The sequence below is a fragment of the Tyto alba genome, unplaced genomic scaffold, assembly GCF_018691265.1.
Source record: "Tyto alba isolate M040663 unplaced genomic scaffold, T.alba_DEE_v4.0 Super-Scaffold_39, whole genome shotgun sequence".
Classification (NCBI taxonomy): domain Eukaryota; kingdom Metazoa; phylum Chordata; class Aves; order Strigiformes; family Tytonidae; genus Tyto; species Tyto alba.
Window position 1 is genome coordinate 8,157,367 of NW_024881314.1, and position 15,921 is coordinate 8,173,287.

The window sequence follows — 15,921 nt, forward strand, 5'->3', positions numbered from 1 at the left end:
CTATAAGGAGCTGTAATTCCTGAGAGAGGAGCAAAATAATAAGCTGGAGCAATAATGTCTTAAATCACTGCATCGAGACTCATGAGAACCTGCTTGTCAGGACCCTAAGAGCTGAGTTCATTTTCAGATGATGCCAAGGTGGTGTTTTGTTCCTTCCTTTAACTATTTGCTTTTTAAAAACTTTGTAAGTCTTTTTGAAAGTGCAAGAGACAGAGCTGAAGGAGGTGGTGACAAGTTACCTGGTCCATCCCTTTGCCTAATGGAATCACCTACATCTAAACTTTCTCATAAAAATTTTTTGTCTAATTGTTGCTTTTTTAGTATTGTGTCAGTTAGTTTCCTCGTGAAAAACTCTCTAAACTAGGTTTTGATGAAATCTTGGGCTACAAGAGGGAGACAGTCAGAGGTTTCTGTATTACAAAGGCTTTATAAACTTTTTGTAGCATTCAGCACCTCACTTGCAAATCAGGTACAAAGTTGGTACTGAAGGCAGTGCCCTGTGCATGCACAGAGCCAGCCAGCAGATCCCCTGGTGTCCTAAATGAATGAATGTGCTAGCAGGCTGTAGAGCAAGTGTAATTTCTTAGCTACCTTTTTTTCTCTACTTTATGGAGAAACAGTTTGTCTTTTGTATTGGGGCAATCAAAATACAAAGCCTCACCAGAAGGGTACATAGAGAGATGTGGAAGGCTTGTACTTTTTCAAACTCCACCTAGTGATGACAGCCAACTTAGATGCTTGTGATAATTTTCTCAGCAATCCTCTGTCTTGTGTATTTTGATCAGTGCTTGATGCAGTTAATATCAGTTTGACATTTGAAATATCAGTTGGAATGAACGTTCCCTTAAAATGAATACCAACAATTTCTTCTCTGAGGTTTGTTGCAGGCAGTCTTCTGACTCATACACCTTCACCCTGCTGGAGTGTTCATTCAGGTTTAGAAGGTTGTTGTTACAATAAGAAAAGTTCTAGGTTTTATTTGAAATAAATATTTCAGTTTTAAGTGCTAAAGTGCAATGGTGGCAATAGAAGGGCTAGCTCACTGAGGTGCTTGATACTGGCCTGATTCTTATCTCTTATTAAAAGGCAGAGACATTTAATTGAATATGATTGTTAGAGCACTGGCAAAAGAGGAACTTATACCAAGTTTGTGGTCAGACAAGAAAAATCTTAGGCAATCTCTAGCTACCTGCTGGTCAAAAATTGCAAATATATTTTAGTAGAGCATACTGACTTATTAAGAATGTTGACTCTGTTAACTACAGTTAAGAAATTAATATTGGAATGCTTTTTATCATTGTATGCCTAGGATTCTTTAGATGATTAAGCAGTCATGCACATATGGAAAAGGAAATATTTTCTTGAAACTATACCTGATGAATATCTGCAAAAATCTGAATTAATTAAAATCAGTATTGTTTTACTTGTTCATCTTCATCAGCGTGTCACCACAGTTCAAAAAAAGCTGTCAGTTCCCACCCGATCTGCTCAGAGGTGATTTTTTTTCTCCTCTAATTTTTGATAGACTGTGAGCTTTCATTAATAGCACTTGCATATTACCATCATAGCAGAAATAAAACCAGCAGATGCCTTAGGGCAGTTGTGCAGCTTTACAGCAACAACAACAAAAGAAAATCATTTGCACATTTAAAATATCTTGAGAGTGCCACCAGATTTATTCATGTATTGATTAGTCAAAATGGAAAATGAGAAACTGTGGTATAGCCTGGGATTTGACTGCATTCCCCTTGGCAGAGAGCTGCTAAACATCTGGATGTCAGCCTACCTGTTTGAAGCTCAGTCTCGTGTGGGGTTGTGTAATGGTGGTGCTTTGGACCAGTCTACCTGTGTGTGTAAGACTTATTCTGAGGTGTGCTCAGTTATAAGGCAGTTACGGAGTGTTGAAAGTCCCCTGGGCTGTAGCAGACATGGGTGAAGTCTGACTTGAGTGCTGAATGGATAAGAAAATCGACTGAATGGCTAACATTGATTCTTCAAAATCAGTCAGTGAGAGTTGTCTCTTATCTTTGTGCTGGCACATGTGTTGTGGGATGCAGGTTCATGCTTGTTAGGTAATCACCATGTTTTGTTTCAAACTCACAACAGAAAATGTCTGTTCACAAACGTGAGCCTTTCCAAAGAGGCTGCTGCAAATCTGGTTGGCATTTAACCTGAGAAGAAGCAGATGTCATTTCATTTTCAAATGTAGCTTGCTCTGGATGAGAGCACTATAGAGCCGTCATTTCTTGTGTAGTTCTGGTATTGTGCTTTTGGTCCAGTGTAAGTGTAGACCTTCAAACAGTTCAAGTACTGTCTTAAAACTGTTGGTGAGTATGGGGCTGCAACTGATCTATGAGCTGTTTGTTAAATCATGAGGGTTCTTCTTGTGGTCAGGAGAAGGAAGGTTACTGTGCTGTATTTCTGAAGCACCTCTTGTGAGACAAGATGTTGAAGGTTAGCTGCCTAAAAATGCTCATAAAAATCTGTAACTGAAACCCTGAGCTATGTCTAATGGCTTGTGTGGAAATAATATTTTTCTGAATTAGCCTTTATGAATTCTTGCATGTGGGATGTTTTGTTTTAGAGAACTAGCAGAGTGAGTAACACAAGTTTTAAAACAGCCCAGCCCTGTTCCCAGCCTTTGCTAGTGTTTCTGCAGTTCCTAGTCCTGGGTAGGCTTTGTTAATGGTTGCATCAATGGTGGGAGAAGTACAGTGTGGAGAAACTTTATTGGAGGCTGGACCTTTAATTTTTACAGCACAGGACATCAGTGCATTATTCAGACCTTGATTCATCGTAGTCTAGTGCAGCAAACCTGGTGCGTGTTAACGCTATTTGAACTCTACCTTTCTGCAGACATCCGTGTGGCCGAGGCTACAAAAACTCACGCTAGGATAAAAAAGGATCATCTATCCAATCTGGTTAATATAAGATAGAGAATTTATCAGGATATAAGCTGAATAAATGACCATAGTAGATGAATCTGTGGATGGATGTTTTTGTGAAGTAATTAGTAGTAAAATATTTAATTGCTCATATCTAAGCACATGTTGATATATTATGCTGACAGTTAAACCAGGTATAAACCTTCAATAGTGTACAGCTGTCAGAATGCAGCAAGCTCCAATATTTTCACTGAAACAGTTAGGCCCAATGCATATGTTATTGAAGAATAATTATTTCAATATGATCCTGTTTTCATAGACTTGGCACTTACACAGGTGCTGTAGGGAAGGATTAATGGCAGCTAAATAATTTGTAGAGCAGAAACCAACCCACAGTGTGATGAGGGTTGTCTCAATTGGGGGCGATACATGTTTGAAAACAGGGAGGTGTACTTTAGGCACAGCTGTGTTGTTTACATAAACTAGCAGTGTTCAATTGAAAATGTCATTTAAACTTGGAAGAAACTGGCTGTGTTTCTAAAACATTACATGAACTATCCAAAAGCTTAATTTTGAGGTCATGTCAAGTAATACATATTCATGGCCAAGTAATTTGGGAAAAAAAAAATTCAAGGAAATGTAAATGTAAAAGCAAGACTTCTGCAGAGTTCTGGATCTTGCTGAATGGCTTTTAAGGAAACCTCTCTGAAATGCTGTGCAGTTAAATGTTTGCATATGCCTGTGCTTGGATTGGTTTGATTAAAAAGGTGAAAGCTCTGTGTAAACAAACACTTGTGTTTAAAATGGATTTTATTGGTACGGCTTGGTCATATACATTTCATGGTCCACTGACGCAACAGGTTTATGCTTTTTAAAGGGAGCACACCACCAAAAAAATGACTCAAATTGTTTTATTTGTTGGGTTTGAATGACACAAGTCGATGTGTGCCAAGCCTAAGGGATCTGCAGCTCGAGGGAAGTCTGAACAAGCACCTCTTTCCCCTGACACCCGCAGACTGCAGCACAATCGTAACTCAGCTGAGCTTGTGTCTTGGCTGTTCACAAATGTGATAAATGTTCATTTTATTAACTCCAAGTTGAAAGCCTCGATTTTCTTTCCTCATCAAGACAGAGCATTGGTGAGCTACTTAGTTTACAGCATGGTATTTCTCTCAAAACAAAGCCATTTTTGCTATATCTGTGGAAACCAAACAATGTTTTGCTTGAAGCTGGTGCAAGGCTGTCTTCCTGTGCTGGACTGGCACCATCCTGTAGTGTCTCTCTTTCTTTCTCTTTTCTTAGTTTTTCAGGGGAGACAAGACACAACTGTTTGTGTCTGACATTTTTCTTTTAATTGAAGAATGTCCTGATCATTTCTGACAGTTGCCAACACGTGTTATTTTTAGCATGAACTTTTGCAGTCACTCAGTCAAAGTTCTTATCTGTAAAGTATTGCTAGTGTATAGTTCTTCCCTCGGGGTTGAATTGAATTAGCTACTTGTTGTCCACCTCGTGATCTCCTTTGAAACCCAGAAATAGAGTTACAGTAGTGATCAGGTTACTGTTGAATATGACTGTTGTACTTGTTGGTGTGTTATCCTTACTTTACTGTAATCCAGCAGTTTGTATTTTAGCAGTTTGTATTTTAGCTTCTTCAGTGCACAACATCCCTTAGCATTTACTTGGAAGCATCCAGCTCAACTTTACTTGCTAAATCGATCAGATGTGTAGAAAAAGGAAAACTTAAGAGTGCTGTCTACCTATTTCTGTAGCAAAAAATGGGGAGCCATGGGCTGTGTATGTGAGCAGTTGTCTTTTTGATCTCTAAGGTATACAATGAGTTATATGAACTCTTAAAACAAAAAAAACCTCCACAATCAACAAGCCCAACTCCATGCATCTCTAATAAGTCTCTCCAACTCTCACTTTCTTTATTTGACCTTAGACTGACATTTTTGTCAAGCTCTAATGGAGAAGGGGAAATCTAACAGCTTTAAAATCACACAGTGCTGTCTGCTGTGTGACCTTTTTCCAGTTGATGGTTCAATTTATTTAGGTGATAAAGAAAAGACTGAGGCATGTGAAGTCTATCTTCTTGACAGATGTGAGCATACTGAAACTTTTTCCTCATCTTTTTCTCCTTCCCCGCATTCACAGTTAGCCTTTTGTTTTTATAAAGTGATCCATATATTTTTCTTTGAGGTTTAAATGCTTTCTAATCTTTTCAAGGTTTACAGAACTGCACCCGACTGTTGGGGCTATGGAAAAGCAAATAGACTGATAGTTGTTGAGATTTACTGAGAGATGTCTGCATTTTGTGTCAAGTGATGCATGGCATATGCAAAAGCCTTGATGTGAAGTGTAAGGGTTTGGTCAGGTCTGTGAGATTATTTAGAAAACGACGATTAAATATGGAAAAAGAGGAAATATCCAATAGTGGTGAGCCACAGTAACTGATAAAGATTACTGATAAAACCTGGCCAGAGCTTTTCCTGGAATCATGATTAAAACCTTCAAGATTGCTGCAAAAAGTGTTTGTTATTGTTTGATCTTCATCAGTAATTGGTGTGAGGCTCTGTATCAATATTAGATTACATCTGCCAGTAAGTACAAAATACTGTTTATTGAAACAGTCTTGTCTTAACTACTGCCCTTATTAGAAGGATGCTAAACATTTCCTTGCAGAGGTTTAGGCAAGCTGTAAACCAAGCTGCTGGTAGTCTGCAGCTGTGGGTTGAGGGATTTGGTTGCCTTGTGCCCACCCCTGGGAGCAAGGAACTACAGTTCCTGTGAACTTAGATTGCTTGTTTCACTGTTTTCTCCAAAATCCCAAGAAATCTTAAGAGTCGAAGGCTGTGTTCCCTGTTGGGAAGCTTGCTTTGTATTGAAATACCAGCATTTTATAAGATGTCTTGGGAATGCTGGTATTAAACCCTTTCTCCAAATTGTTTTGGAATTACACTATTCTTTAAATCCCCATTTCCCCCCTCCCTCCCCCCCCAGTTCTGAAATACCTTCTTTGCCCTAAGAGCAAAAACTCCTGAGCAATGTCAGGGCTGCATATCATGGGGTTTCTCTATCAGTAATGATATGTTAAACGAAAGGTGCATTAGTAGGATTTTTATTGAGTATCCTGTTGGAATAAGTAGATTCTGTCATGCACCACTGACTCATTTCAATTGGAATACCACAGTTCAGTAAAAGAAAATAATTGAGTCATGGGTTTCTTACTTAAAGTGTGTCTGATATCATCCTTCGCAATAAAATTTTATGAGGGTGAAATGAATTTAGAGAGTTGATTAAATATGGACAGCTCTTTTCCTCTTGTGCTGGGGTGGCTCTTTGAGCTTAAGAAGAAAATAGCAGTTTTGAAAATATTTTCAATAGATAAGCATTATTGAATTAGAAATATCTGTATGGTTAGATATTTTCTCCTGGGTTTTGCAATGCTGCCTATTTTGCAGGCAGGCTGTTGGGCAAGCACACCCTGGTTTACTTCGGATAATTTTATCTGTGTTAGTTCAAACCCCTAATTTAAATTTTAAAGCTAAGCTGGTGATTTTTTTTTTTTTTTAATATTTTTCTTTTTTGCCTAAACTGAATGAGGAAAACTTTCTCCATCCTGCTGTCTGACACATTGGTGCCAACAGGAGCTTCCAGCAAAGGAAAACTGATGAGCAGCTGAGAGCAGTGACCTCTGTCATTCAGGCTGCATTTTTCAGAAAGGATGTCTGTCTACAAGTGAGGTGAACTGGGACCACCTGGAACTTTACAAAGAGGTCTGTGGCCTCATGCAGTCCTGTCTGAAACAGCAGGACATGACTGATATAAAAGTGCCAGCAGAAGTCTCCAGCATCCCCATATACTTTTGTGCTGATGAAATTGTGTCTTTGCCAGTGTGATCCTCTGCTGGGAGAAGGCAGACAGGACTAAAATAAATGGTAATGGCAGAAGAGCATTTTCTTCCTGATATTTGAAATCTTACCAGGAACTTGAGCCTTTGTTTAATTAAAAAAAAAAAAAAAAAAAGGGCAAACCAACAGAGAAACAAAACCAAAACAACAATAACCAGCCAAACAAAAAAAACAACAAACCACAAACAACACAAACCCAAACACTTTTATTTGTAGATGTCTTGGTTAGATTTGCCTCTGTGAGCTGTTCTGGACACTGGCTAGTACTAAGAATCTTTACACAGCCCTGAACTACTAATTTCTAATATTAGTGCCAATAATAAAGTGTTCATGCCAGGCTGGACTTTACAGAAATGATCGGAGCCTGCGCTGTCTGAACGTGGCCTGGGCTACCTTCTCTGGGTTAATTTCTCGTGGCCAGGAAGCAGATGCAGGGATGGAGCCCCACTGCCAACGGCCAGGGCTTTGAGCGTGGGCCTGGCCTGCTAGTGAGGAAGACGTCTGTAGTTTACAGTATCTAACACCAGATAAAACAGCACTGGTACCAACTGCTTAACACAGGCCTTTACTAAGGCTGCTGTGGCATAGTTTCATGCCTGTAAACACACACCCAGTTGTATGCAAAATCTAGATGACAGTGGTGTTAGATCTCATTATTGTCCTACATTTACAGATAGTGTCCTAGTCTGGATTAGCCGAACAATTATCTAATGGTTTTCTCTCTGGTGTCGTCCTGCTGCAGAAGATTCAGATCCTGTTTATGAGCCTCTGCGCTTTCTTTGGGCCCAAGAGGAATTTTGGCAGGAAGGAGATTGCCTGGGAGGAGCAAGGAGGCCTGCAAAGCAGAGGAGCTCATCTTGGGGCCTACGCAGAGATTTCAAATAGCGCAGGGGATGTCAGAAGCAAAGCAGGGCTGAGCTTTACATTATGGGAGCAACGAGGGTTTGGAAGAGTTGGGTTTGATCCTTCTGTTTCCATGCTGCTCAATATTTTCTCTCCCCAGTCTTCCTGATCCTTCTGTTACAAAGCAGAGACTTTTCTCTTGGCATCAGTGTGTGTCTTCCAGTGATTTCAGGGAGCTTTGGGTATGGCTTTTAATGAGGAATTTAGAGTTCAGCTGTCTTTGTACATTACCAGCAAATTTTTCTGAATTGAGCTCACACCACTGCATGCATGACTTACGTCAGGTTTGGCAAGAAGTTTGTAGCCCTGGAACACGGTGCGGATCCAGGTATCCTCTTGTACTGAGCTACCTGAGCGCACCAGGTGTGAACAGAGCCAGACCAGTAAAGCTGCAGCAAAGCAAGAGATCTCTGCAACAGCAGGCAAGGATGTGACCAGGACAAGGCTGCAATTGTTGAGTTTAAAAACGAAGCTTCTGGGTTAGAGCTTCTTCTTGGTTTCTCTTTCTTTTTTCCTTCTTCTTTCTAGGTTTGGTATTTTTCTTTTTTTTTTTTTTTTTTTGTGGTGGTAGTTGAAAGTACAGGTTTTTTTCCTGTTTCCCCCCACCCCACTGGTCTTTTTTCCTGCAGCTCCCAGAGCAGGTTGCCACTCAATTCGTCCAGGGCAGAGGGGGAACTAACTAGCTGCAATTGCTAGCTGCAAATACAAATCGTTGCTGCCCTGCCCTGGAGAGTCGAACTGTTACTGGCAATTAAAGACAGTTAGCAGTTCCCCCTGCTAGTGTGAATTCTTGCAGAGTAATTACTGCCCCTTCCCACATCCCACGCCAGAGGAAGTGGAATTTCAGCAAAGTAGCATTGGGTTTTTTTTCTAATACTTTACCACTCCTGTCTGTCTCTAAGAGCTCCCAAAGCTAGTCTAAGAACCCCTCCTCTTGTCTTCCTAGTGAAAGCAGCTTTCATTGCCAGTAGCGTCCATCCTGTTCCGCAGCAAGTTCAATTCAGCCTGGGGACTTTGATCAGCATTGTTCTGGCCGATCTCATCCTATTTGTTTAGAATTGTATTTGTCTTTGTTTAGCAGGACTCAAATGATACAACATTTCCTCCAGGAATTCGGGTGTTGCTGTTGATGTTAATGTAGTATCAGAAGAAGACTGTGCTACATGGTTTCCACTTTTTAAAAAAAATTATATGGGTTTGAGAATATGTGTCTACACACACACAAAAGAAAGTGCATGTAAAGTAGACCAACACAGAACTGATTAGTTTCAGCTTTTTTTTTTTTTTTTTTTAATAAGCATAGAAGTAACTCTTATTTAAAATGGGGATGGTAATTCCCCACATGTGGGGGCTGTAGAGTTTCCGGATATCTGTAGAGAAGAGTTGAAAAATGCAAGTTATCATTGCTGGATTTCCTCTTCCTGTACAGACACAGCCTTTGGCTTGCATGCTGTGAAATGTGTACCAGTTATCAACATGTTTTCAGTTTCAAGGGTCATTCAGAAATTCCTTTTCTCAGCTGTTCTGGGAAAAAAATTATAGAGACCATTGACATCAGAAGGATCCATCATGACAGTGTTTTCTGCATTTTTGTTTAGAGCCTTTGCAAAGAAGCTACTGAAATATTAATAGCTTTCTGCTTTGTGAGACATCATGTTGCGGTAGTGCAGTCTGTGTATCCTTTCTGTGTTCCCAAAACACATGTGGTTTAGATGCCTTTCATATATTTTAATACAAAGTGGCTGGTTGAGTGGTCCATGTTCTCCCAGAGGAGCCAAAACTCACTTCATGGATCAAGCAAATACAGGGCTATAAGGCAATTTACCATTCAGGCTATTTTGAAGGAGGGTGATTTAAAATGTTGTAGTGGCTTGAAAAAAAGAAAAACCGCAAGCAGTGATTGAAAGGCTTGAAATGACTGAGTTAATGTGACAACTCTCCTTTTCCTCTGTAGGGTCTGGTGCAGAGGTGATCATGCACAGTTAATGTGTTGCGCAGAGTTCAACAGTACCTGTTTGCAGGACTTGCTTTGAAATTAAGAGTGAGAGATCATTTATTTAATAGACAGCATTAAAGAATGCGTTTCTGATGAAGCAAGTTAGGTGTTAAACACTTTTCAGGTGAACCATTTACTTATGTAATTATCTCTCATTTACATTATAATAAATGTTTCTCCAGGGAGTTTAGCCAATCATGAAATGCAATTAATTTTCAAATGCTCTTCAGCAACAATTGACACTCCAGAGACTGAAATCCCTAGTCACTGTGTACATATTTAAACCCTTCTGCTAAAGGGAAGCTGTTTCAGCTCGGATGATCGTACAGTTGTTAAATTTTAGGGTTTTTAGCAGTGTTTCATACATGCCTGTCACTACAAGTCTGGCCTGCTGGGCTTGATACCCAGGTTCTGTAGGCCTGATACTCCCCTTAGTTTCCAGAACACTGAAGAGGTTCAGGCTGCTGTTCTTCAAATTAAGCCCAGGACTCATTTCAGGAAGGATGGAGGACTTTAAATGCTCTTGGTTTCTATCACCAACCCTGACTGATGTATGATACTGGCTGGGGCAGCTAGCCAGCTGTTTTGCAGTTTGTCCATATATAAAATGGGAGTAACAAACCTCATGTCTCAGGTGTGTGTGGAGGTGTATGGGTGGAAGGGACTGGTTGGTGACTGTGTAGTATCTGTGGACAGCAGCCTTAAGTATCATGCTGCTTAAGTTTACTTAATTCAATTTCTAACCTAAATGTTGTTACAGTCACTTTTGTTCTAAGTCTTATTAGTGTGCTGATAAGATAAAATAATATTCTACCTTTTACAACTGTACTTGGCCCAACAGCTTAGAAAGCTTTTCAAGAATGTATTAATTTTATTGCGGCATTCAGGTTTTGGACCAATTGCTGCTGTGGTTGGAGTAGGGATTTCTGTTTGAATGGAGCCAGCTTTTTAAAAGTGAAAAGGAACAAAGTGATGTTGTTAGCCCTCACCTACCCCGGACAGACCTGTTTCTGCTTGTTGGCTCTGATTTTTCTGATGTTAAACCTTGGGCCCCGATGCAGATACTGTTCCAGCCACGCTGGATTGCAGGGGACAGATGGGCTTGGGTTGAAAGGGGTTTACAGCCAGCTGGGAGGCTCTCCGAGCGTCTGCAGATCCGAAGCAGTGGAACCTGCAAGTCTCACGTGTTTGGAGGTTGAAGAGGAGGAGGAAGAGCTTTTATCCTTTCGTGCTTATGAAATCCAATGTAGGAAAGCTCTTGCCAGTGATGTTTTCTCTTCATAGCAAACAAATAAAACCACTTTGGTTTTCCTGAGGCTTTCTCTTCAGCCAGGGGTAAAGAGGAAAGAAGGCTTTATTTTGAGATGTTGCTTTCAGAATGAATCTAGCATGATGATGATATCTGAAAATACATCTCTGGGCATCAGACGTGTTTCCATTTATTTGGAAACATGATAGAAAGATCGTCTGATATGGCAATGAATACTTGACAAATTCTTATACTCTGTTTTGTTGCTGCGCAGTACGTACGCAGTTTGAAATGAGTCCGTATCTGCTCTTACATCATCCTGTTGCTTCCAGCAGAATACTAGCACTTTTATTTTGACCGACAAATTTTGTTACTTGCTGTTTAAACTGACCTCTAAATGTAAGAGACCAGAATGCTCTGAGCATTCTGTGTTGTTCTTAGAGGTGTCTCTGAGACTGAACCTGGTGGGATTTAGGTTAGAGCTACTCGAATTGTTTATATGTTGCCTACAAATACAGGGCAGCTAGTGGATTTCAGGCAGCGTGGACTTTGTAAGCACCTACACACAGATCACAGTCAGATCATTATGTTGATCTAAAGCATTTTGTAATCCTCTACAATCTGGGTTTAGTGACTGTTATTAGTGTCACAAATAAAAGCTTGTGACATCTTTAGTTTTGAGGATAAAAGAAGACACGTACTTTCAGAGAATTGCATATTAAAATTAAAGCAACATAAACATGCAGGAGTTTGAGGATAGCTATCCCACTTTTCAAGACTGAGTCCTGAATTCACAAGATTGCAAGAGAAATTGCTTAAATTTAATTTCACCATGTACTAAAGCAGCCGAGCTAAACCAGGAGGACAAGGCATGAAAGAGTCTTTTAAAAATCTTTCTCTCTCAGAAACTTGAAGCTTTAAACATTGCTACAAGGGAATGTTGTTTGGTTTTGTTTTTTTTTTTTTTTTTTTTAAACTGAACATATAGGAAGGAAGCCTGGTTTTGCTCAGATAGGTCTCAGATTTAGTGATAGCAATGGATAAAGGTACTGAAGAAGAATTCTATTTTCTCAGAAACTATTTTCTAAGCTCATAAAAAGCCTCTTCAAAATTATACTGAAAGGCACAATAGAAAGTGATTTCAGCTATCATTAGCATTCATGTTTGTGCTAACTGGCCTGGTAACTGATCTCTTCCCATTACAGACAACCAGCGGCTTCCAGGCTCCGTTATTGGAGGGAAAGCAGGGGAGGGTGTGGGAAGGACAGCAGGCATCTCCGTGATGCATGTGGCTCAGCTTGGCCGGGACTCTGCGGGGCGGTTGGATGTTGCCTCTGACCAGAATCCTGGTCCTAATCTCCTGCTGTTGGATTTCTGCCTGCAGTTACCTGAAGGAGTTCCGCACGGAGCAGTGCCCTCTTTTCGTGCAGCACAAGTGCACTCAGCACCGGCCCTACACTTGCTTCCACTGGCACTTTGTCAACCAGCGTCGTCGCAGATCTATCCGCCGCCGGGATGGTACATTTAACTACAGCCCTGACATTTACTGTACCAAGTATGACGAGACCACAGGAATCTGCCCAGAAGGAGATGAGTAAGTAAAGACTGCACCCTGCTTTTCAGGCATTAGGCTTTTGGGATCAGTCCAGGTGATTATTCCAGCCAGTTCTTGTAGAGATGAGGCAAGGCAGTGGTAAAGCAGCTTTGTAACCTATGTAACATGAGAACAGATGTAAAAACTGTAATAGCAACCCCATGTGCTCCAGGCCTGCCGTAGGGTGACTTAGATGAGAGTTTGGATCTTGCATCGTTCACTGTCCTCATGAGCCTTGGCACCTTCAGCAAAGCTGAGGTGGGAAAGACAGCTCGCTGATGAATGGGCTCAGAAAGGCTCTGTTCCCATAAGTCCCTGACTGTCAAATAATAGCTCTTGCTCACTAGCAGGGGAGCTTAGTTTTTAACAGACTGAAGAAAGAGGAGGAACTTTGTTCTCTAGTCCACTCCCTAAGTATATACCCAGCTTTTTAAATCATACTGGTTATTTGACAGTTTATTTTGTCTTCCTGACCTTTTAAGAAGCCAGTAGGGAAATGACAAGTACCCAGAATAAGGCAACATGGGGAAGAGTTTGGTTTTTTGGGTCTTCTCTCCCTGTGACTGCGATAAGTTTAACTGGAGCAGAGATGCAAGTGTTTCTGCTGTGCATGTAGCAGACTCCAGCTATTAAAGGGTTAACCAAGTAATATAACTTTAGCCACGTGACAGATATGGAAGAATAAATAGTGTAGCCAAACTGTGGTCAAATATAGGGAGTGTTTTATGTAGAGATGCTATAGAAAGATGGAATTTCAGTTCCCTTTCATGGTGCCAGTATAAACACACAGAAAAATGCTATTTGTCGGGACAAAAATATTTTTTTTACTCAACTAAGTAAAATTCTTGTAACTACAGCAGAATAGAGTAATCCCTCAGCCTGAAGCCTCAGTTTCAATACTTTCTTCCTTGTTAGAAGAGAACTGGAAGGGACTGGAAATAGGATATTTGGGGCCTTTGACTTCTGGATCACTGGTTCATATCTGGCTCAAACTCAGTGAATGAAAAATGTTGCCATTTCTGAACTTTTTGCTGATTTGTATTTTTAGCTTGATGACGCAATATCTAAACTTGACCTATTCCATCTTGTTCTTTTTTTATTTCTCAGTGTAGACTGTTCTTTTTCTGCCTAAGAGGGGTAACAAAACATAAGTTAAAATGGTAGTGTTGTAATTCTCCTTTCTTATCCTGTGCTCTGCATAAAGGATGCATCTGGCTATAGATAGACTGTCGCAGCCCTGTAGGAGTACATCAGCAGGAAACAGTAACAGCACGAAGTCTAGATGGGCTGCTGAGGAAATGGTATGTGCCATGTGATGTCCTTTCAATCATGGCTAGTGTATCAGAACACCTTGACAGTGTCCTTGCTCTTTTCCAGGTCCCTGGCAGTCACTAGATTAGAATAATGAGCTGCTGATGTCTTAATAATCCAGTTGTCTTTTTGGGAGGGAAGCTATTGTATACTGTGTAGTGACAGGTTTAGGGGTTCTGTGTAGCATTGGAAGGCACAGCATAAGAGAAGGGGCAGAGTTAGCAAAGGTGTTGTCAGCTGCAGTATCCTGTATCATCAATATGTCTTCTGGTAGTGCTGAGTTCATCACCTGTATGACTGAACTTTGTCTGTTCTTCCCCTTCTTTTGTACTTCAGATGTCCCTTCTTGCATAGAACTACTGGAGACACGGAGAGGAGGTATCACTTGCGCTACTACAAAACTGGAATCTGCATTCATGAGACAGACTCCAAGGGAAACTGCACGAAGAATGGAGTCCACTGCGCGTTTGCTCATGGCCCCCATGACCTACGCTCTCCGGTGTATGACATCAGGTTAGTAGAGATTGGGACTCTGGATGAAAAAGATAATTTCTATACCCAAATGAAAAGTCAGATGATTGAAGGACAGTAGTATTTCAGTGTGAAATGCTTAATGTTGGAGCGATGATGATGTATCCCTTCCTAGTAAGGCAAATCTACAAAATCTCCGGGGAGGATATTGAAAATGGGGGAAGGGACCATAATTTAAGCTAGTTGTACTGTGCTTTGGAGTCTGATGGGGGAGTGTGTCAAAGTAACGCATCTGGAATTCCCAGGGAGTAAAGAACATGTATTGTAGTTACTGTTTGACTGAAGATGTTCTGACAGAAAAAAAGCATGAATGATGCACCCACTTAGGAATTGTTACCACACTCCCAGTATGTCGGTTTTTATACACATTTATCTGTCTTCATCTGCTCAGTCTGTATATTCATTTAATTCTGTCCCCAAAGGGAGCTTCAGGCGATGGAGGCTTTGCAGAATGGTCAGACTACATCAGAAGGTGGCATAGAGGGTCAGTCTGCAGTTGCTGCTAGCCATGCTATGATAGAGAAAATACTCAGTGAGGAGCCAAGGTGGCAAGGTGAGTGTCACTTAGGGTCTGTAGTGCTGGGAAGGTCGGGTGTTTGTGGACTGCCCACTCCTGTCAAAACTTTTGCATAGTAAATAAAAATCACGACCATCTCCTACTAACCAGTTTCTTCTTTTGCAGATACAACATATGTGTTAGGAAATTACAAGACAGAGCAATGTAAGAAACCCCCCCGTCTCTGTCGTCAGGGTTATGCCTGTCCCTACTACCACAATAGCAAAGACAGAAGAAGAAGCCCAAGAAAACACAAATACAGGTACCATGATCCTGGATATTCTATTTCCCAGCTGAGTGGTGAAATATAGTAGAAATCTGTAATGAGGGATCTAGAATTTTATCTGCTAGATAGGATTTTTTTATTTTTTATTAGTGTCTCCAAGGCATGTACTGACAGATGTGATAGACCGTTAACTTCTGCCTAGGAGAAGGATAACCAACGAAACAAGGAGTTTTCCTGTATATAGCAACCAGTATCTCTAATAAATGACTGTTGCTAAATCATGTTACAACTCTGGTTTTATAGCAAATAAAACCTGTGTCTGGCTTCCCCTTACCATCTAAACTCCTACTTTAGAAAGCAGTGCAGGAAAAAGAAAACAAAAGAAAGTTTTAATCCCCATCTAGAAACAAACTTGCACAACAGTGTTTTCGTGGTAAAGCATTCGGAATCAAGTTGCTGCTTGTGTGTGCCTGGTGATGGGGATCGTGAGGCACAGTGTGACCAGTACTGTATCTGGACATGCATTCCTAACCAACTGCTAAAGACTGTGCTTTTGAGGCACCAGGGTGTTCTTGTCACTCATCTGTCGCTGGATTTCTCAGCATGCCGTGTCTCCCTGAACGCGTTTCATCCAAGTTTTAGGCCCTCATTTCCTCCAACACAACAGAGCTTTTGTTGTGGTCTCAGTGGGGCTTTTCCTTAGTTCCTTTTTCAAAAACATAAGAGTAGACCAGAAAGCCAGGAGAGAAAATACCA

At 40.8% G+C, this 15,921-nt stretch overlaps 1 protein-coding gene across 8 annotated transcripts in view; it reads left to right on the forward strand.

Annotated features, from left to right (window-relative positions):
• UNK (unk zinc finger) overlaps positions 1-15,921 on the forward strand; it is a 46,024-nt gene that overhangs the window by 6,383 nt on the left and 23,720 nt on the right. For all 8 annotated transcript variants that reach the window (XM_042802288.1, XM_042802292.1, XM_042802293.1 and 5 more), the window contains exons 2-5: positions 12,332-12,541; positions 14,189-14,365; positions 14,806-14,936; positions 15,066-15,201. In XM_042802288.1, the coding sequence (XP_042658222.1) occupies positions 12,332-12,541; positions 14,189-14,365; positions 14,806-14,936; positions 15,066-15,201 (654 nt within the window). The remainder of the gene's footprint in view (positions 1-12,331; positions 12,542-14,188; positions 14,366-14,805; positions 14,937-15,065; positions 15,202-15,921) is intronic.